This window comes from Filicampus tigris, chromosome 2, assembly GCF_054856515.1.
Source record: "Filicampus tigris isolate MCC_2025a chromosome 2, RoL_Ftig_1.0, whole genome shotgun sequence".
NCBI lineage: Eukaryota > Metazoa > Chordata > Actinopteri > Syngnathiformes > Syngnathidae > Filicampus > Filicampus tigris.
Genome location: NC_141218.1, coordinates 2,697,389 through 2,719,318, shown reverse-complemented (window position 1 = coordinate 2,719,318; position 21,930 = coordinate 2,697,389). Strand labels below are relative to the sequence as shown.

General features: G+C 46.6%; 2 protein-coding genes across 5 annotated transcripts; both read right to left on the bottom strand.

Moving 5' to 3' along the window:
• Positions 1-478: 478 nt before the first annotated feature.
• Positions 479-10,595, bottom strand: otud4 (OTU deubiquitinase 4). 3 transcript variants are annotated; one of them, XM_086015062.1, is made up of 19 exons: positions 10,131-10,595; positions 9,413-9,496; positions 8,150-8,200; positions 8,014-8,060; positions 7,853-7,925; positions 7,550-7,631; positions 6,631-6,815; positions 6,375-6,480; positions 6,241-6,305; positions 6,036-6,136; positions 5,018-5,115; positions 4,849-4,951; positions 4,650-4,782; positions 4,247-4,580; positions 3,725-4,165; positions 3,619-3,659; positions 2,862-3,225; positions 2,296-2,345; positions 479-707 (listed from the first exon to the last, which is right to left on the bottom strand). In XM_086015062.1, the coding sequence occupies exons 1-19, from the start codon at positions 10,260-10,262 to the stop codon at positions 513-515; spliced, it is 2,685 nt and encodes an 894-aa protein (XP_085871188.1). In that variant the 5' UTR covers positions 10,263-10,595; the 3' UTR covers positions 479-512. The 3 variants fall into 3 exon arrangements, with proteins under 3 accessions (XP_085871188.1, XP_085871196.1, XP_085871179.1); XM_086015070.1 differs by having other exon boundaries at positions 8,014-8,057; XM_086015053.1 differs by having other exon boundaries at positions 3,725-4,580.
• A 1,620-nt stretch (positions 10,596-12,215) lies between these two features.
• On the bottom strand, positions 12,216-21,757 carry LOC147150833 (uncharacterized). 2 transcript variants are annotated; one of them, XM_086024508.1, is made up of 9 exons: positions 20,478-21,757; positions 18,796-19,165; positions 18,507-18,698; positions 17,345-17,842; positions 17,215-17,275; positions 17,084-17,136; positions 15,820-15,862; positions 15,564-15,743; positions 12,216-14,112 (listed from the first exon to the last, which is right to left on the bottom strand). In XM_086024508.1, the coding sequence occupies exons 2-9, from the start codon at positions 19,019-19,021 to the stop codon at positions 13,488-13,490; spliced, it is 1,878 nt and encodes a 625-aa protein (XP_085880634.1). In that variant the 5' UTR covers positions 19,022-19,165; positions 20,478-21,757; the 3' UTR covers positions 12,216-13,487. The 2 variants fall into 2 exon arrangements, with proteins under 2 accessions (XP_085880634.1, XP_085880635.1); XM_086024509.1 differs by lacking the exon at positions 20,478-21,757 and having other exon boundaries at positions 18,796-20,252.
• Positions 21,758-21,930: the final 173 nt, after the last annotated feature.

The window sequence follows — 21,930 nt, the reverse complement described above, 5'->3', positions numbered from 1 at the left end:
GAGATTTTTACGGTCTAAATGTCCCACACAAGGACATTCTTCGCATGCAAAGGGATTAAGGTTCTAAATGTTAACAGTTAACAAAACAAAATTGCTATCCCGGATTGCACACACAAGGCGGACGGGGGACGCGTTTCTGTCAAGTCAGTGAAATGGTGTCCTGACTCATGTGGCATAATCCATGGTATTACGTGTGTTGAACCACTAGAGGGCGGACTAAGCCTGCACAATGTTACTGCTGGGAAGCACAAGAAAAGCGTTGTGAAGGCAATTCATGAAGGCAGCTCTGCGGTATTGCGAAAGAGAACAGCGGTCTTGCTTTTTAAAAAGAAACCCAACAAGACACGTTCAGTCGGTACTTGACCCTGTTCGGGACGAATAGCGGGACGGACGAAAACCCACCTCTGTCCATCATCACCATCGGCACAAGCGGAAGCAGCAGCGTCTGGAGGAGAAGAAAGACATGACAAGAGCAACGTTGCAGTTTCGACATCTTTATTGGCTCAAGTGCATCAGAAGTAGTTGCCAGGTTCTCGTCCACGTCGCCTCCTGTAGCCTCCTCGACCACCTGCTCGTCGCCCTCCTCCGTAGCGTCGGCTCGCCGGCGACTCGGCGGCATCGTCCGTGTTGCAGCCCACTGACGGGTGATGAGGAGGAGGCGCCGTGTGACCTCCTGCAGGGAGGTGAACCAAAGCCACCGTTCTTCCCTTTGCAAAAAAGGAAGATGGATACAGTTTGAAACCGAGCATTTTATGTCAATTGAGACGGATGGCAAAGTGCCATCAAAACAAAACAAAAAAAAAAAGTGGCTGAGACAGGGGAAACCTCTTTTTAGCCTAATTTTTTAAATTCCCAAGTTGTTTTTAAAACACCAAAGTGCTTGCTAAAAATGGGTGTTTGATGACTTTGTTGTGTTTACAGTTCAGTTGTATTTCACTTTATAGTACATTTGCATTTAATCTTTAAACTGTTTTTAAAATTAACTTATCTGCAATACATTTTAGTATTTTTTTTTTTTTTTTTTTTTTTTTTTTTTTAAGTTTTCCTACATTTAAGTGCAGGGTTAATGCTCAACCTATGGATAATTTTACAGTGGCTTATCTGAAATATACTTTTAAGGAATTTTTAAAAATCTGCCTTTGTTTTCTCAGAAATTCAACAACTACAAAATAATTAATATCTCCGGCCCTGTAGCAGATGGAAACAATCCCAAATAATTTGAGATCTTAGACATGTGGCTTGCACACAGACCCGAGTTTATTCATCTTTACTGTTTCAATCGAAGAGGTATGAATAAACTGTCAGTGCAAGACAAGCACTATTTTTAATTTTAAAAAAATCGAGTGGTAACTGCAATCCTCTAATCTGTTACAAAGACGTCAATATTGTCATTGTCTACAAACACATCTTAACTATATCACGTTCGACTGGTTCTACTGACTCAACGTCCACAAACGCGTCGTCTATTTCACTGCCGCTACTCATCTAAGAGCTTGTGCGATCGATTGTGCCGCCATTACCGCTCGAAAAAATTCCGGATATCCTCCGACGACTCACGACACTGTCACATGTCTATTCTGATGCATTCCATTGCTTAAGAGTCAGAAAATTAAATAATAAAAAGAGAATGACGTATTCGCTCCCATCTTTAAAAGGTAGAAAGACGCACAGCGCTCGAGGCTCTGGTGGTAGAAACGCGGTTATGCTCTCCCGTCCTAAACAAAACAAAAAAATAAATAAATAAATAAACCAAGAGATGGAAACTCCAATTTAATTGAAATGGTAAATGGAGTTCCCCATCATTGTATCGACATCATCTGGTGTCTGCCCAATGAGCTTTACGCACACATACAAACTTCATCTATTGACTGTTAAGTAGAGCAGGAGCACGCTTGTGCTAAAACATCCAAAAGGTTTGACAAGTTTCTAATGTCTCAACTTAACCAGGATATCGCGTCATATTTTAGCCAAAAGGTACAATCCAGGTAGATTAATGTGCCTTGTAAATCCTTGTGGAAACCCAAACCAAGTTGCCATGACGATGATACCCGAGCGGTTGTGATGTCATTTTCAGTCAATGGAAGTGACAAAATGGCTGCCCCCAGAGATGGCTAAAAACGGCTGGATTAACTCTGGTTCCACAAAAGGCACTATTTATCAGAATGCCTTGTTTCAACTAGCGGGCTTGCATAGAACATATTCTTTGAAAAATAAAATGTTTGGGTTGACTTCCCCTTTAAGACAGGACGGTGTGGGGCGTCCCCCGAAAAGAGGAGTGACAAGGACATACGGTACCAGTGTTGGGCTGATGTCAGGCCGCGGCATCACGTTCGTGACCTCCTCCCCTGAAGAAAGGCAAAAATCTTGTCACTGACAGGATGTCTGCGTCGACACCAACTTCAAATACACTCCTCAAAAGTTGCAATATTGGGTGACATTTCAGAATGAACCTGCAATGCACATCAACATATAAGGACATATAATGAATGTTTAACTGCGTTTTCCAAAGAATTTTGGTGGTTTATCTATGTTTTTTTCTTTGAATGGACCCCTTGAGAAAACCTTGCCGCCTCCCATGGACAAAAAAAAAAAATCCCAACTCTGCCAGAGCTTGAGATGACCAATTCGTTCCATGAGCACGCTTGTATCTCAAAACAGCTTACCGCACTGAAATACAATGACTCCGTTTCAGCCTCCCCTCGCCAAAAATGTGCAACTTTTTTTTTTTTTGTGAGGAAAGAAAAGCACCCTATAATATTGTAAACCAGAATTGTATGTCAAAAACCTATGTCAGATCACTTGTATGTCAAGGCACCAGTTTAGCCCAAACCTTTTGTGAGGATTGTGGAGCATGTCGGTACCTATATTGTATGCAAGCGCTGTGTTGACTGGAAGAGCTTGCAGAGAGCCTCTGTGGAGCACGGTGGCGCGAGGGTCCTGCGGGTATGGCGGCAACACGGCGCACTGCGGCGCCAGCGCACCGGATGGCGACGCCGGATGCTGTTGCCGCGGCAACGCTCGGTAAGCCGGCCCGCGGGGTGCGAGCCACGCGTCTGCATGGCTGTTAGCGGGCTCACCCGCTTGGGCGGAGGAAGACGCGGGCCGGAGCGGGTCATGAGGAGGGCAGTGTGGGATGTGGGCCGACTGGACTCGGGGCTGCATGATGTGGGCCTGCTGGAGGGGCAGCAGGTACAGGTAGGGCATGTAGAAGGGCCAGGTGTATGCCTGAAGCACAATGAACAGCTCTATTCAAAAACAGCATCTCTTACAATATATTGCCCAGTCGCCATTTTTGAGTATTGTATTACTTTGCGCCACCCGGTGGAATCTTGGAGTACTTGTTAGCTTTAATTCATAGATGGCGTTTCTTTTTTGCGTCTGTGCATGAACCTCATGCATTGTCCAATGTGCGTACTTTGCTGCTACAATTTGCCGATGTTAATGTCAAAAGTTAACTTTATTGACAAAAGATCTTTTGGGTAACGTGCGGTCATATCAAATTTTGTTCACACGTGAATACTTCGCGTGAAGGTGATTTGTTCTGAATTTTGTAATAGCTGAAACAATCCATGCAACACGGGCTCACGATTGCGTACATGTATGGTGTTGGTGCTTTACCTTCACACCCAAGTTGAAGAAAAACCTCAGGATGTTTACATCTGTAGAAGGAAAATCATCAATCAGCAAACTGGACTGGACAACATGATGTGCTGCAACTCCTCACCCTGGGGGAGGTCTTCTCCCGAGCTGTGGAGAGAAAATTCTGGAGCTGGGAGTACATTGCCGTTGTCCCCCTGAGGGAAGCCAGGGTACAGGGGGTCCTGGTAGAGGTGGTGCACGAGGATGCCTCCGGGGAGGCTCGGGGGCTGTCCGGGCGGGAAGGGAGTAGCGGACAGCAGCTGCGGGGAGCCAGCGGGGGGGACAGGCAAGGCCTCGTGAGCCGCTGAGTTCGCACTGGCATTCTGGAGCGTCGGGCTGATGAGGGGAGAAGAAGTAGGCCCCGCCTGGACCTGAAGGTTCTGGCTGTGTGGGGGATCCCAAGATTTGCCGCTGACATCAGCGACGTGATCCTTCAATTGTTGAGCGGCCCTTTGGTCCATAGTCGCCGAACCCTCGTCGTGGAGCACCGACACACTGCCGGCGTCTCCAGCAACTGGACATTTCACTAAAAAGACATCAAGAGAACTCTCACGGTACACTTCTCCCCAGTGCATCCCTATTCTGTAAATAAGGCCCCATGTCTTACTTGGCCTCTGAGCTGAAAGTCGGAGGGCACTGGTGACTTGCGGAAGAGCAGGCACCGGCGATGAAGACGATGAGCTCGGGTACGCCGGAGGACTGGGTGAGGGCAAACAGGGGAGCGAGGCCCTGGCGACTCCTGGCGACGGTGCGATGGGAGCGATGAACGTGGGAGCCGGGACGCTCGCGGGCGCAGGAGGGGCAATACTCGATGACAGGACAGCGGAGCCCGTGGAAGGAGGAGACGAGGGAGACGCGTCAGCACTTGGACGAGCTCCGGCGGCGCTCTTCTGTCTTTCCCCAGCAGAGGGAGACAGTGTGCCAACATCTTCATGTGGACTCTGAAGACGACAGGTTTCATTCTTCCCTGAGGAAAACTGGAAAGAACGACCGATGCGCGGATTCCTAACCCCGAGAGCCGGGAAGCTGAGCTCGTCCCTGAGATGGAGCTCCACCAGCGCCACATTCTTCTGCTCCTCCTCTTTGGCCAAACGCTCCTCCTCAGTCAGACCAAAAGACGCTGAAGCGTCAGGCGCGCTCCTCCTGAACAACAGCAGCGACTTGGAACGATGCTGCCATCAAACGAAGCAGGCCAATCTCTGCACTTACTTATACCGGCTCGGCCCTTCATGCGGCGGCCGCGACTGCTGCCGGTGCCCACGTCCACTCGGGCCCGGAGGGTACACCGACTTGCCAGTGCCACAAGCCCCCTCTGCAAGACAAAGCCCCGTTCACAATTTTGTCAGCTGCCATTTGACATCATCCAAGGTGCCAGTACCTGGCTGCCCGTTGCAAATTCCGCTCTCCTGATGGAGTGCAGCGTTCCATCCCGGGCTCTCTGACGTCACGGGTCGCAGGCTCCACAGAGGGACACGTCTGCCGTCACACGTGTGCAGCAGTTAGCATGACTGTGCGTACACAGTGGCGCCTTGAGATACAAGAGACCTAACATGCGAATTTTGAGAAAAACAAGCAGTCATGCAGCTCTTTTTTTTTTTTTTTTTTTTTTTGCTTTTCATTTGCCTTCTGAATGTTTGTTCATCTTGATGCTAACAAAGAAAGCAAAACACTATAGACGGGCTAAAGAATAGCATCAGTGTGGTGGTGTAGCAAATCCCTTTAAGCAACAGATTGTTGAACACAAACAGTAACACCTGAAGACAGAAAATATAATACCCAGGCATAAATTCTGAAATCATTTGCAAACCGGAAGTCAACCCAAATATATATTTTTTAATAATATGTTCTCAGCAGGCCCACTAGTTGAAACACGGCATTCTGATATATATTGTGTTTGTGGAATATGAGTTAAGAAACAAAATCCCCCTGCTTTAGCTAGCTCAGGGGGCGGCCATTTTGTCATTTCTGTCGACTGAAAATGACATCACAACTGCGCAGGGCTCAGGTAACGACCAATCGCGGCTCAGCTTCAGAAAACAGGTGAGCTGTAATTGGTTGTTATTTTCTGTCGACAGAAGTCACAAAATGGCCGCCCCCTGAGATGGCTAAAAACAGGTGGATTTTGCTGCTTAACTCATATTTCATATTACCTCGTTTCAACTAGTGGGCCTGCATAGAACATATTCTTGAAAAAAATATATTTGTGTTGACTTCATCTTTAAAAAAAAAAAAAACCGACTATGACTACAGCTTGAAAAGGATTTGTGACCATCTCAAAATACTGGAGCCGGTAAATTCTCGGGTGGCGAACTGCAAATATGACATAATGGTGATAGGAAAAGTGTGTTACTGGCATGCATCCTAACATGTGCAATTTGTATTTATGTGTAACGCACAGTTGGCCTTCCTGTTGCGTGTAAACCGTCACCAGGCCATCGCCAGGCGGGACTTCGTCGATGATGGCATCGTCGCTCTGCTCACTTCCGTCACGCCACAACTACAAATCGTTCAACAGCAATTAGTCAGTGCATACATTTAAAAAGAAAGATGTACATCTTCCAAAGTCCGTTTTGTTTTTTCTTTCCCACACGTGTGCAAGACCTGACATCGCTGGCCCACGGTGTACTGCATCCCCACAGCCAAGCAAAAATCCTGCGTTAGTTGTGCTGAAAGACATTTGTTTTTCTTCGTGTGGGTGGATTTACATTGGACGAAAAATTGTACACTTGCCTTACCCTTCTTGGACTTGTGCCACACGTCATACGCAACATTTCGAAACAGGCTCTCACTCAGGGAACGCCGCACACTTTCTGGCAAAAGAAGGCCGCTGCCCCGCCTCCCCTGAACTCACACAAAGTGCATTGTGAGATTTACATTGGCGACGGACAAAAAGTGAGGTCACATTAAGTTGACCCGCAAAGCCGATAGTGCACTTTAGGTTCATCCCGACATTTGGGCCAAAAGCGGAACGTGGCACACTTTTTGGCTCACCTTTGTCCGGCCGTTGTTGCTCCTGAACGAGCTGCCCGCCTCCGCGTCCGAGTCGTCGCTGCTGTCGCATGGCGCCATGCTGTCGTCGCTCAGCCGCTTGCAGGCTCGGCCGCTCGACCGACAGGAGGCCACGGCGTGCCGGCTCACCTGGAAGACGCCGGCGTACAGCAACTCGTACAAGATGGCTGCGGCACAAGCACGTGCGCCACCTGTCAAGTCTTGCTTTTCTCCAGCAGGCCATTTAAACATGTATATTCTCCAGCTTTGGGCCGTGCACTAGTACGCTCTTTGTCCTCACTAGTGAGACGATTCCGTTGCACTAGTAGAATGACTTGCGTTGTTAGTAGTCCTCTTTATACTACTAATGTGCTTGATGTTAACTAATTCAGTGCTGGTCATTTTCAGACCCTCTTTTACCTTAATGTTTGAAAAATATATAAATAACTTCCTGGGATTGAATGGCTAGCCTGCGAAAAGACAAATAAATATGTGCTTGGCAGTGAATGAGTTAACAAGCAGAATTCTATAAAATGTCCTTAGGAGTGTTATTAGCACATCCTGGTCAACAACTGCAGGGTATTGCTTCACTAGTAACCTGTAGCTGTCTTACTGGTACTGTACACGGGCCTTCCCCTGGATAGACTGAACAATCGCCGAATTGGCTTTTTTTTTTTTTGCTTTTTTTTTTTCATAAAGCCGTTTGAGCATTTCTATATTACTGGTACACTCTTAACGTTAGCCAACTAGTGCGCAGAAATATCATACACTAGTGGGAGAGAGGGAAACATGACTAGTCACACAGTCGTTTTACTCGTTGACTGCATCGTCTTCCTGTGAGGACAAGGGCGTACTAGTACATCCCTGAAATTAGCTCCTACGGCTTGCCATATATAGTACATGGATTTCATCGGAAACTCACACTGGCAGAAAGCCGCATTCTTTATACGGCTGATGGGATAAACGCTGTCGTAATGGTTCCCATGCAGAAAAGACAGCTGCACCTGTGTGTGTGTTTGGGGGAATTTAGGCACCTGACACTGCAACATCTAAAATATATATGTTTGGTATAAACAGAGTATGTGGCAGAAACCACGTGTTACAATTGTGAGAAATGATGCCGCCATTCGTGGAGTGAATGGCGAACGACATGTAAAAGAGTCACCGCCGTTCAACTGGGAACCATGCGGCGAGTCACTGTGATGAGTTCATGTGCGACGCAGACCTTCTCCTTGAACTTGTTGCCAGTGATATCCACCGGAGATATGCCAGGCTCTTGAAAGATAACAAAGTCCCTCCTACACACAAACAAACACACACACACTCACCTCTTTAAAAGCTTGAATAAGCTGAAAACGGGAGCAGACATGCCGTGGTGGTGCTTACGCGAACATGATGGCCAGCGCGTTCATCTCCACCTCGCCTGCCCACTGCTGGAAAAACAACAGACTGTTAGCGTTAGCTCTGACTAAAACAATCAGGCCTTCAACTGTACTGTCTTCCAAGTGCGAGGACGGCTCACCTGCGGGTCCTGAAGCTGCTGCAGGTACGCTTCAAAATCACCTTCAATGAACTTCACACACACACACACACACACACAAACACCCACACACGTTAAAACGTTCTAGCAGCAAAACAAGCACATCATAATGTCAAGTCTATTATTATGAATGACTGCATGTGCCAAATTTTGGGTACAGCCAGCATTCAGAGCGTGTTTTAGTTGTACCAAGAGTTTTCCAAAGTGCTTCATGCAGTTATTTTGATCATTTCAACATTGCACTGCTGATTTTTTTGCAGAATATATTCTTTTGGACGGTGACCTGTCCCAACAAAGTTCAGTTGTATTTTACTTTTAAGTACGACCTTTACTAGTCCCACAATGGGTGGCATTTGTAAAGTAATATTTTATACTGTTTGTTTAGAACTATTAAAAAAAAAAAAAAAAAAAAGTACAATTCAACTCAATTCAATTTAAATTTAAGGTGCAAAACATTTTAATTGAGTCATTAAGTGGCTTTTTAATATTCTCCATTTAAGGTTTATAATATTACATATAATCTTTAGGAATAAAATCTCTGTCGTGCTATTGTATTTTGTTTACCACCAGTTTTTTTGTGGGGTACTTGGTGTGAAAAGTTTTAGAACCACAGTAGATGATTGAATAGCAGAGGCAGACCACGCAAAAATAAAAAAATAAAAATTTCATCATCACCCTCCACAAGATCCTTGGATGTCACCAACACAGGAAATGCACCAAAACACAAGCAAAGCATAGCAGTAAAAGGCCAAAACGGCATCTTTGAGCACAGCACCATCTGATGGAGAGGGTGACTCATTGCCAGCTCCAATGCAAAAATACGAATTGCAGCGTTAACCATGTCATTTACCTTGCTCAGGTCAAAAGGGAGAGACAAACAGCGCATAAACATCAATTCATTTGAAAAAAAAAAAAAAAAGAAGAGGTATACAGCTGCAGCCAGCGCCACAGGAAACACAGGCCAAAGGATATATAATATCAGCAAGCAGCAGCAAAACTCCGGAAGCAAACAAGATATTTCATGACAAGTGACATTTGAAGCAACATGAGGGATTTTTTGGTGGACTTTGGAAAGCATTTGTGTAGCGTGTGTAAGTGTGCAGGGTGCCCAAACTTCAGCATATGCTCAAATTACTTTTGGGGTCAAGGTGGGGTCAAAGCAACACCTGAGCGATATAAACAAGCTTGCTCCGTGTGCTTCTGATTCCCAGCGAGGCGTTTGGCAGAATCTTAACATTCACTCACTGCCTCATAGATGTCTCTGTGCTGCCTCAGGAAGCCAACACACTGGGCCCGAACTTGCCCGTGGAGACTTTGGCAGTGAAGAACCTGAAACGAGTGCATATATGATTAGTAGTAGTACACAACAAAAAGGTCAATTAATGACATTTCCTTATTATTGAGCAGCAAACGTTCAACTGCTCCGTTTAGCAAAACAATAAATAAATAACACTGCAGTCAAACTGAGACAAGAAGATGGTTTCCTAGTCCAGCGCCACATGACTGGGGAGGAGAAAATTTGACTAATGAGTGCCTCCCATATTCTTCAAATGGGAGTTTATCCGTAATTGGGGACTGGGGGGGGGGGGGGGGTTGCATCACCACAGCAACACATTTATTAAAAACTAATTTATTTATAGGCGTATCTTTAATGGTGTGGGTTGCATTTTGTTTGTGGTCTGAAAACAAGTCACAATAAAACATAGATAGATAGATAGATAGATAGATAGATAGATAGATAGATAGATAGATAGATAGATAGATAGATAGATAGATAGATAGATAGATAGATAGAACAAGTATCAGTAATATTTGTGCTGCTTAGTGGCAGTTGATGACGTAACACGGGATAGATAAAACAAGCATCAGTAATATAAGTGCTGCTTAGTGGCAGTTGATGACGTGCCACGGGGCTAGAATCTGGACAGTGAACTAGTTTGTCACAATGTCACTCGGTTTTTACCTGTTCGGCCACCGCACGAAACAAGCACGACCCGTCCTTGGCGACCCGTTTCCGATGTAGTCCGACGGAAGCCAAGTATTCGTCCATGAGCTTCTCCTCCTCGCTCGTTCGCACGTTGCCGGCGCGGTTCATCTTCACTCACTCCGTCGCGCTAGCGCAGCTAATTTACTCAACCTGAAACGCACTAAAGACGAGCACTCGCCATGGCCATCGCCATCGAGCCAAGCACACGGTGACGTGACGCGTTGACTTTTGTTTTCCAGGAAAGGCCAGTGCCTCTCTTCGTATTGGTACTGGGCCAGCCAGCTCGTAAGCCGACCAGTCATGAAAGTGAAAGTGACTTTTCCACTTCACTTTCGACAGACGCGCGTTCTCGTCAAGCTAGCATTTGAAAGGTGCCCCAATTCCGGGTTATGGCCACACGTTTCGCGCCAAACGCACAACGCGGAAGTCACATAGCCAACAAGCATGCGATGAAAACTGCATCATCGATGCATTTGATTGGCTTTTGAACTGAACGATTACTTGATTAAAACATGTAATAATAAAGTACATTAGAGAATCTATATAGAAAACTAAACTCAATCAACCAAAATGCAAATCAAAATGGAACGCCCGGCTATATAAAATTGTGGAAAAAACGTGGTCCTTGCCATTCAATTACTGTATCAATGATAAGATTAGGGAAACACACTTTAAACTCATCCATACATATCATCCAACAAACGAAAATGTCTCTAAATTCACTGACACTAACCCCAACTGCAGTTTTTGCTCTACATCACACGCGTCAAACTCAAGGCCCGGGGGGCCAGATCCGGCCCGTGACATCATTTTATGTGGCCCGCGAAGGTAAATCATGTGTGTTGACTTGACATGTTTCTTTCAAATCGTCTTCACTTTTAACATTACATGAGATATTGCAAACAGTTATTACCAATCCTTCCTTTAAAACAAACTGAAAAGAGATGAACAAACTATTTATTGGCTTATGATTTCAAAACTAGTTATCCATCAATTTGTCTATATGTGATAATATAAAGTGATTGTGCATTCGTAATGGCCCCCCGAGGGACACCATAACTATGATGTGGCCTGCGACAAAAATTAGTTTGACACCCCTGCTTTACAGCAACCGAAAATATTATGCACCTATTCTTTTGCTGTCCTCTTATTGCCAAGTTGAGGAAAGACACAAAGACATAGCGCTGAAGGCCCAGGTACCAAATGTACTGCTTTCTAGCCCCTCTTGCTGGGCTTCCTCCCAACCTCCTTCTCCTTTCATTTAGTGAAATCTAATAATGACCTGTTTGTAAGCTCCCTCGGCTACAACAGGCCAGGTAACCCTGGCAACCAGAAGGGGGAAGGAGGTGGGGCAGGGCCCATGGCGATTGACACTCATCCTCCCACTCGTGTGTGCGTGTGTTTGCGTGTGCGCACAGTGAGGAGTGTGACCTTCATGGCTCTGACTTATTTATTAATTTGCGGCCTCTAGTCGTACTCGTGGATGATGATCGTGATCATGCTGAGGCAGAAAAGAAACCGTCATCGGACAAAGGGGAGGTGATACTGTCCTGAAATGAAACTTTATTGATCAAGCAGAAGCAAACGGGATTCAGCAGAGGATAACCATAAAGACCTTCTCCACGATCCATCCCCATTTCAAGCGTGGGACTGTCCGTTGGTTCTGCTGAATCCACGAGCTCATTCATAATAAGACAATCGACAGTCGCTGGTCAGACTGTCCTGTAAACAATCATGGTATGCGATCGATAAATATGTGTGTGTGTGTGTGTGTGTATATGTATATATATATATATATATATATATATATATATATATATATATATATATATATATATATATATATATATATATATATGTATATGTATATATATATGTATATATATATATATATATATATATATATGTATATATATATATATGTATATATATGTATATATATATATGTTTATATATGTATATATATATATGTTTATATATATATATATATATGTATATATATATATATATACATATATATGTATGTATATATATATATATATATATATATATATATATATATATATATATATGTATATAAGGCGCAATTTTTATACAATGATAAGTCGTTTTTTGCATCAGCAAGCCAACAAAGTGCACATGGGTTGCTATATACAAACAGAGAGCTCAGAAAGAGCATCTTTGTCCTTCAGAACCTCCATCAACACAACTAATACGCAAGCAAACCAAGTGAAGTAACACACAGAAAGCAAACTTTTTTAAAGACAAAATATACTGAAGCTGTGATTTAGAACTGCTTTGGCAAAATAATAATAATAATAATAATAAAAGATTCTTATACATTTTCATGCAGTTCATTTGGGCAATAATCACAATAATTAGGGATGCACCAAAAGCATTTTTTTCCCAGACTGAGTGTGATTACAAGCACCGATACTTGATAGCAATAGTACTTGCAATTGTGATGGAAAAAGCGTTTTATTTGAACCAAATATTGTTCAAAAACAAACTTATGTTGAACATGGCATAGGTTTCAGTCCAACATAACCCCTTTTGGAGTGACAATTTGACATTTTAACATGCACCTGCATGTTTTTCTAAAAGTCGTGCCACACCTTTCAATTCAATGTAGCCTGTAGCACAAGCCATTTCAGTTATTTAGTGTCTCAGTTCAAATGTTAGGGGGGGCACTATGTGAAACGAGTACATAGATAAGAGACGAAGAATATGGTGGATATGTATATCAGATGGGCAATATTATTTCCGAGTGTTAACCGCAAAATGCAGCGAGGGAAAAGAAATCCAAGAGTGCTTCTTGGCAAAGTTCCTCATCCATTTTGGAGGGCATAATACGCACTCGGTACGTGTTGTGATCCGTGCGACCCACACATGGATCCTACTCCACCTGGCCGGAAGGTACGCGAGGGCTCGTCGTAGTATCGGGGCATTTTTGTGAGTCAAGACAAAGAGTGCCAAGATTGGTATTGGTGCATCGCTAACATGAATTGCTCTGAACTTAGAGGGTGCTAATGACCTCCAAGTAATATTTACAGTTTTGGTCCAATGATCTCACTGTCAGCATTGTTGTCGCTTCACTGGAAAACTTTGACGAGGCTGGCAGTTTCTGAAGGACAACACATACTTAGCAGTCACAATTCAAGTTAATCATAAGAAAAGGAGTCAAGTGCTTTACGAGCCAGCGCTCCAACCATTGGCTAAAAAGCAGACGACGTTCGGCGCGTCCGCTGCTGACATTCTCCAACGTGGCAGCGCTAGCTTCACATCCGTCGAAGGAGACGCGAGGGAAAGGTGAGGAAGGACGAGAGAAGACATTCACAAAGACGTCAGGCCTAGGTAGCCAAGGAAAGAATGCTTGTCGGAGGAGGGGGGGGACGGCGGGGGCGCGCTGCAGTGAGGCTTCAGCGAGAGGAGAGTCGTGATGGGCACAAGAGGAGACAAATCCTTCCGCCCCGCTAGCTCACACGGCCAGCGTTGAAGAGGATGATGAGGGGGGGATGAAGATGAGGAGGGCGCGCTGGTGTGCAGCCGCCGAACGTGTTTGCTGGGATTGTCTGCGTGCGCGTAGGAGCGGTGCGTGTGCACGTTGGCGGGGGCGAGGGCGGCGGCGGTTGCCTGCGCGCCGTGCTTGACCTTGCAGTGCAGACGCAGGCTGTCCCGCCGCTTGGCGCTGTACGGGCAAAGGTGGCAGGTGAAGGGCCGCTCCCCGGTGTGCACGCGCACGTGCTCCACCAGCTTGTTGGCGGTGCGCGTCAGGTGGCCGCAGCGCTCGCAGCGGTACTGGTTGCCTTGGCGATGACCCTGGAAGTGAACCAGTAGCTCCGGTTGCCCGGGAAACGACCTCTGGCAGATGCGGCAGCGATGCTCCGAGGTGCTCGTCTCCGGCGGGGTTGCCGTGGCAACTGTCGGCGCGCCGCCGGCGGGAAGGGTGAGGGGGCATCTGGCGGGGGTGGAGGTGAAGTGCGGTGGTTAGCGCGGGCGCCATGCTTGCTTGACGCAATAGCACTTCTGTTGCTAACTTGTTTGCGCCCAAAAAGCACCTAGTAGCAAATTGAGCTCCAGTTGGTTTGAAGATGTTTGGAAACTTGGAGAGAGTTTTGAAGTGATGCATGTGCTAAAAAGCACACGTTTTTTTCTCTCAAAATGACAAACTAGATGAGGGATGGGCAACTTGAATGCTAGAGGGGGCTAGAATTTTGCATTAGTGCCACTGGAATAGGACCACACAAGTCCTAACCAGATGTAGGACAAAGATGCTATTTGGATTATGGACATGCGTGCTCTTAATAGATTTTCAATTTCAAAGAACGACATTTTTCAGTGCACCTATAAAAGATCCGCTATCCTATTCGACAACAAAGCCTTTGGAAGAAACAACAAAATAACTACATATTGGGATTTTTGTGGGCTCTTGCCTAAAAATGACAACTCGAGGATGACACAAAACTGCTGAACAAGAAACCAACATTAAGAACTCATTTTGTACATTAAAAAAGAAATTAAACTTAACGTTTTTAATATAATTGAGGCACTGTACTAAATTTGTCCTGCATCTCATTCTAAATCTGCAAAAAAAATCTTAGTCCTACTCCCGTTGTAATATAACACTCAGTGTAAGCGCAAAAAAGACGTCTGCCGACTAGTGGTGATAGATGATATTACAACAAAATACAGTCAACCCCCGCATATTTGCAGTTCAGCCTCCGCGGATTCGCATATTCTGATTTTTATTTTATTTTTCCCAATATTTCTTCATATTTTGGATTTTTCCCTGTATTTTTTTCAACCTCATTTCCCACCGTTTTACATGAAAAACGTTTATTGAATGTTTGTCAGCTGTTTTTGAAGATTTGGGGGGATTTCCCCCCCAAAAAATATTTAATCAAGGGGCCACTCAGAGTGTGGCTAGCCGCCAGTCGCTCGTTCTTGAACTAGAGCATAAGCAAACTAACCTAAATGAAGACATTTAGACTCTTTTTAGCCAATATTGCCAGTCAATTTATCATTGTCATTTATAGAATGATCTACTTCAAGAGGAACTAACCCACCCTTTTTTGTTGTTGTTGTTGTTGTTTTTTTTTGCAAGAATACATTGTACCAGTAGTCTAAACACGGTATTCTGATATTGCGTTTGCGGAGTAAGCAGATTAATTCATCAATTTTCATCCATTTCAGTGGGTGCCACGTTGGCCAATATCACTCTCTGCTGGCAATAGCAGTAGTGGGGTCACATACAGTACAAGGCATTCTCGCAAAAACAACATTTGCGGTTAACATCCCCTTTCATGATGCCATTTAGCAACTTTTAGCATCCAATGGCACCTCCTTTAGCAACCACCCCTGAAAATGAGTTGTGCCCCCAGCGCAAAATTAGCGACAGTCGCTTCCCACCTGGCGGCTCTGCCCAGCACGTGCTTGTCGGCGTGCGCCCTCATGGCCGCCTCCTGATTGCTGGAGTGGTCGCACACGCAGCAGTGAAGCGAGAAGGATCCGCGCTCCTGCTGTCGATGCTCGGTCATGTGAGCCCGGAAAAGGAGGCGCCCGTCTGTCTCGAAGCCGCACACGTGACACCTGAGCACAAGGAGGCAGGTCCTTCGTATCCGTGGCGACGGCAAACCGAGCTTGCCAGCCGATGAGGACGACTCACCTGTAGAAGAAGCTCGCGCTTCCTCGCGGGCTGCTTGGATTGCCTGTCGGAGATCAAATCAACCAATGTGGTCATCTCGATGTGTAGCGTGACAAGCAAAACAATTCAATGTTACGTCACTAGATGGCAGCACCTGCTCAGGTGCCCCATGGACACTAAGGGGTCCCCAGAAGCGATTAAAAGTCAACGCAGAGCTCACATTGGGGTATTGAGGAAAAAAAACTGAGTACCATCAAGAAGTTGTATGTCTGGATTAAGGTATCTTATTTTGAGACTTTACATTACACTTTCAACTTTAAAAAAATCATTTTAAGCGGGCCTGTTTATTCAACTTTAGATTCATTTTTTAAAAACCATTTTGTCATCTTGTTTCAGGTGATTAAAGACAGTGGTGACTTGACATAAGAGTGACCAAACTTAACATTTTTTGAGATAGGAGTCGATTTTTGCTTTCATTTACGAGCAAAAATTTGAGATACGAGTGATTATTTGACCACAAACGGTACATCAACACATGTAGACAGACAATACAACCATACTCACCCGAATGTTTTCCTTTATTATCTGCAAAAAACGACTCCCATTTTTTCAGGGTAGTGAGTCACGTAGAGTAGTTGTGAAAGTCTTCTTTGTTTGTGTCTCGATGACTGTGTTAAACTGCCACCGGTGGCCAAGTCGCAGAAGGAGTAATAATGAATTACTAATGGTGGAGAAACAGTTTATTTCTTTCCATGGTGTTTGATTATTGAATGACTGTATGTTTTTCTGAAGTGGAATCTGACTGAGTGCTAGTTTCCTTCGTGAAATGCACATTAAATAAATGTGTTGGGCTGGAACGGATGAATGGCGTTCCCATTCATTTCCGTGTTTGATGATAAAATTGATACATTGTCATGGAACAAATTCAATTTCTTCCTCAAGGCACCACTGCATTTGATTGACATTTTCTTGATTGTTTTCAATGCTGTTTTGTTACACTTTATTTTCATATTCTATATTTTTTCCAAGCGAGTTTATGTGTTGTGACAGTAGGCTTCCATGGTCCAACATGGAGCTTGTAATGCGTCCATTTCAATGCGAGTGCATGTTTTGAGACGAAAGGCCGGACATGGCACACACATGGCAGGCTCACAAAACAAACACGGAAGCAACGTTGCCAGCGCTGCATGCCGCAAGGTGTTTAGGAATCATCGATAATCGTGAAATGAAAGTTTGCTCAGGGTCCCTTGGAGGCTCTGAGTGTGCGTGCGTGCGTGTTTCATACCATACGCGGGCTCCGAGGGGCCGGACCAGGCTGGCTCCACCTTCAGGACTGGACTACAAGCGACACAGAGACGTGGACACACTGCTTAGGATGCTGCAGAAGAAGAAGAAAAGCGGCAGCGGGACACGCACCTGCTCCTGGCGGGGGGGCTGCGCCTCAATGCCGGCACACTGCTGGACTTAGCGACCCGCTCTGGAGCGCAAGAGCAGACGGTGAACACGAACACTTGAGGTGGCAAAAGGCGAGCGTGTTGCGCGCTACCTGAGAGCTGGTGCAGCAACGTGGACGCCAGGTTGACAGACATGTCCTGCCACAGCGCCGCCCGCAGGCACTGCTCCGCCATTTTGGCCCCGGAACACAGCTGGTCCCCCAAGAACTGCTGCTCCTCCGTAGCGACCCCTGAGAACAACCCGGCTGGGCTCTCCTCCTCCGTTTTCCCCCTGAGGAGAATCCGCTCCGCCAAGGTGGCCGCCGAGATCTCCTCCTCTTCCTCCTCCTGTTTGACACCAAGCGGAACATCCGGAACATCGCCGTCGAGACGTGGCTCCGCCGTCTCCGCCGCCTCCGCCGCCTCCGCCGCCTCATTTTGTTCTGTTTTGACGGCCACAAGACGGTGACCTCCATGGCTTGAAGGAGACGGGCCTCGGACGTCTCTTCCCGGTCCGTCCCGGATGCCGGCTGACGTCCTCTGCGTGTCAATTTGCGTGGAGTCCTCTTCCTCCTTGAGCTTCACGTAGGGCCGGGTCAGGAGCCGACTCTCTGCCATTAAAAACATGACGTGCTCTCTGTCAACAAACGACTTAATCCACCCGCTAACAGCACCGCGATCATGTTAAAAAGACAGAAAGCATCGATGCTAAAAGCTGCGTGCTTTGGTTCCAGCCGTGTCCGCAATGACAACACTCAGCAGATGTGCTAATTTTGACATGTATTTATGACGGACATATTTTTCTGGTCCACCTTGACCTTTTGCTCTGACCGACCAATCGGACGATGCAAAAAATGCTGACGTTACTGAGGGCAAGCTAGCTTGCGCCATGAGGCAAATGTGAAAGGTAATAGAGTTTCTGTTCTGTTCACCAACACTCCTGTTAAAACCAGAGTGGCCTGATAGCGTGTAGAGACAGAAATCTGATTGGGCCCCCCAAAAAAATGAAAATAAAATCCCAGCCTGGACGTCGCCCAGCCAAGTCATATGCTCGGAAGTGAAGGGAATTGAGAAACTCATCAATTCTACAATTTTATGGAACAAATATGAGCTTTGAGCTTGCAAAGGTGCCACTGACGTGGCGGTGTTCCATTCACTCAACTTCCGTGCAGGGAGCGCGTGTTCGGTTCCCGTCGTCCGCTTATGAGCCGCGACTCTGAACGGGATAAGCGGCTGACCAAAGTGATGTACGAGCGCGCATGCACCGACACCGACCTGCCAGTTTCCTCAGCAAGTCCGAAGCCAGCGTGTCACTTGCGGCATCCCCCTCAGGTGTGTGCGTGAGCGAGGGCGGATCGGGACTGGCCCCGGGGCCATCGGGGGAGAGAGCCAGGCCCGGCTCCTCCTGCTGGCCCCCTCGTCCCTCCGCTCCACTCCCAGGGAGCACCTGGGCCTTCTGGGTGGCCTCTGAACGCACGTGCACACACACACACACACACACACACACACATAAAGACACCACGTGCATATATCAAGTGTGTGTGTGTGTGTGTTTTCAAACTACCCGACAGCCTGATGAGAAGGTCAGACGCCATCTTGGTGTTGACATCAGGGCTGAAGAGAGAGGTCGCTGCCAGGAAGGGGCTGAAACCCGCCGTGCGCGTGTCCGGCCCGTGGTCAGCGCGCGCGTGCGGCCGATGAGCTTCCTGCGCGTGTGGTTGGGCCGCGTCCGGAGGAGGAGGAGGAGGAGGAGGACGAGGAGGCTGTAACGAACTCTGCCCACGCTTCATTCTCCAGCGACGGGGAAGGGAGTCACACTCAGAAGAGAGGCGAGCGATACGGGAGGAGGGATGCTAAAATAAGACGTGAAGGTTCTCGGCCACTTGGAGCAGAGGAGCGCATGATGAAAATCTACTCCTCTGACTCCTTCTGACCTGTGAGCGAAGGATGAAGGCAAAGCGAGGGAGAAGACGGGAGGCGCATGACGAGCATGACAAGAAACAAAATGTGATCAAAGTGAATCTCCTAATCAGGCAATTGTTGAATGGCTAAGGCCGGATAATTATGTCATCAACACATTGCCATGGTAACAGGCTGCAGCATCTCCTGCCCTGACCTGACTTGCAACAATCCACTCTGATTATCGTTAGGTAAAAAATATCGATTAATCGATGCATCGCAATAATAACTCCCCTAGGCTTTCATTTTTCACTATTTGTACACAATACTTTTGCACACCTTACGCAAGTTATTCTGCAAATGTTTATTTTCAGACGTTTTATTGAGGCATACCATGTATGTTCATATGGCCAGAAAATTACATAAAAAAATTCTCAATTGTAATTGTTTTTACTGAATCGAATTAAAGCATTTAAATTAAAACAAATTGCAACCCAAACAACTGGATTCTAATCGAATTGTAAGGTTCTTGATAATAACCAGTCTTAAGTCTGATCAAAAGTCATCAATAATGATCAGCAAGTGGCAAAGCCGAAAACACAGTTTTTACTGTAGAATCAAATTGTCAATATGTAGAATCACCCAATATGTTCCACTCATCCCAATCGAAATTGGCTCAAATAAATAAATAAATTAACTAATCAAAAAATAATAATAATAACAATAATACACAAGTGCAATCGTAATACAGTCAAATTGTTGTAAACTATTCATCAGTCCACTCTGACACCAGTCGACCCGGTTGGCTCCAACCTCTCTCAACTCGACATTCGTGCCTCACGGGAGTCGGCGAATGACCGTCACCCCGTTCCTCTGTTCCACCACCCACCCTCCCTGCTCGGTACCAGTCGGACGCTCGCTGTCCGAACCCTCCGGACGGAGCGGGAGTTCCGGAGCTCCCCGCTGGTCCCTTCTCCCGAAATTTCCCGTCGCAACATGGCTGACACGCCGAGTCACAAAGTCAATTGCCGGCGCGGGAGGACGCCCCGCCAATTCGGTTCCGAGGAAGCAGCAAATGTGTTCCGTTTCAGTTGGTACCGGGAAGGAGGGCAGGTGTCAGGAGCCCAGTCGCCCCCCCCCCCCCCCACTCGCTCGCTCGCTCGCTCGCTCCCTCCCTCCTCTCCATCACGCCCCTGCAACATGGCTGAACGGAACTCGACCTCACGAGACCTCTGAAGTCATCCACTCGGGTCATTTCGCGTCGACAGCCCGCCCCGGGACGACCAAGACGACGCCTTATCGCCGCTCCACCTCCCCTGCCCTCCCCGCCCGTCCTCCGAGACTTACCGGTACCGGGAGGGCAGGTGGCGGCGGCGGCGCTTGAGATGCTGCAGTCCGGGGCAGAGCCTATATATAGACCACACATCTTCCTGGCGCCAAATTGCCTCTTTTGTTGCCCCCCTCTTGCGTCGACCTCCGGGCTTCCTCTGCCACTTTCCAACAGTACCAGTGGAGGTAGGGAGAAGGGGGGGGGGCGAGGGGGCAGTGAGGCCAAAGCCGCGCGGAGTCGTCTAGTTACAGGCCGAGAAGAGGATGACGGGTCGGTCACTGAGCAGGGCAGATGGAGGTTTCCGCCTCCTCTCTCTTTCTCTCTCTCTCTCTCTCTCTCTCTCTCTTTCACGCGTGAGCGTGCACTCGCGCGCGCGAGAGAGATGCAGTAGGTCCGTCCGCGCGCCCTGCTCACGCGGGCACACGCAAGGTGAACACTTGTCCGTTTGAACAGAACACAACAGCACAGTCAACACTTGCAAGAATCCACAAGCCCCCGTCAGAACCCAAATTAGATTTTTTTTGTTTTACATTTGAAAACATATCTGAACTTTGTACACGTTACTTTGTCAAAATAGGATTTTTTTAACATAAACACAACAAAGTAAATTAGGTAAAGTCAACCACAGTTGAGAGAAACAAGATATTCCCTGGCAAGCGTTATGTAAGTTATTCAAAGAGGGCACCTATTTGGTGTGCAGTTATCAAAACGGTTATTATCTACAATTGGCAGTAAAACTATATTTGTACTTTTTTTACTTTTACATAAGTAGAGGAGTAGAATTAGTATACAGTACTTAAAGCCCTTTATGATGCAAGCGTACAGTATTGCCCCAAGTGGCCGCTGGCTGTAACTGCACCTTTTTCTTAACCCATGGTAGAACGGCCATTCGCTTTCATTGGAAATGGCCCTTCTGTTCAAAACGGCAAACAAACCATCAAACAAAACTTTTATTCGACCGCATCATCGGTACAATCTAATACCGTATGTTCAATTTGAGGTTGGCCGTCATAGGTCCCTCGAATCTCGACTGTCATCTGTCCAGATTGCAGGCGACGCACCGCCCGCCACAATAGGAGAGAACCTGAGATTCAAAGTGACGTCTCTCATGCTGTCTGTGTTCTTCTTCTGACTCCTGGTCAAAGGTCAGGCTGATTTTAGGCGTCAAAAGCGTGGAAGCTGACGTGAGCCGAACCCCATCGTGTAAGCACTGAACCGGACTGACTGGATTAGATAATTTCCCGTGGCACACCTTAAAATCTCTCAATGCACACCGTTGTGGTTCGGAATCACTGCACTACAACCCAGCATGTAGCACTGGATTAAACTTTGTGTCATCTTGGGGGGGGGGGGGGGGTCGCCTCTGTTCAAATGTTCAGGAGATCCTGGATGGAGGCGGCTTCAGCTGGTGTACATCCTGTTGGTGTGTTGGGGAGTGAGGGTAGGGGACTTTATCCTGCAGAACTAGAT

What these genes read in the sequence shown, in the direction of transcription:
- otud4 (XM_086015053.1), bottom strand. Translation starts at nt 10,262, where the DNA reads ATGAACCGCGCCGGCAACGTGCGAACGAGCGAGGAGGAGAAGCTCATG. An exon ending in CCGTGGGCCAGCGATGTCAG is followed by an intron (nt 6,137 to 6,240) that starts GTCTTGCACACG and finishes AACGATTTGTAG; the next exon opens with TTGTGGCGTGACGGAAGTGA. An exon ending in ACGCAACAGGAAGGCCAACT is followed by an intron (nt 5,116 to 6,035) that starts GTGCGTTACACA and finishes GTGTGACGGCAG; the next exon opens with ACGTGTCCCTCTGTGGAGCC.
- LOC147150833 (XM_086024508.1), bottom strand. Translation starts at nt 19,021, where the DNA reads ATGAAGCGTGGGCAGAGTTCGTTACAGCCTCCTCGTCCTCCTCCTCCT. An exon ending in CCCCTCGGAGCCCGCGTATG is followed by an intron (nt 15,863 to 17,083) that starts GTATGAAACACG and finishes GATCTCCGACAG; the next exon opens with GCAATCCAAGCAGCCCGCGA. An exon ending in GTGCTGGGCAGAGCCGCCAG is followed by an intron (nt 14,113 to 15,563) that starts GTGGGAAGCGAC and finishes CACCCCCGCCAG; the next exon opens with ATGCCCCCTCACCCTTCCCG.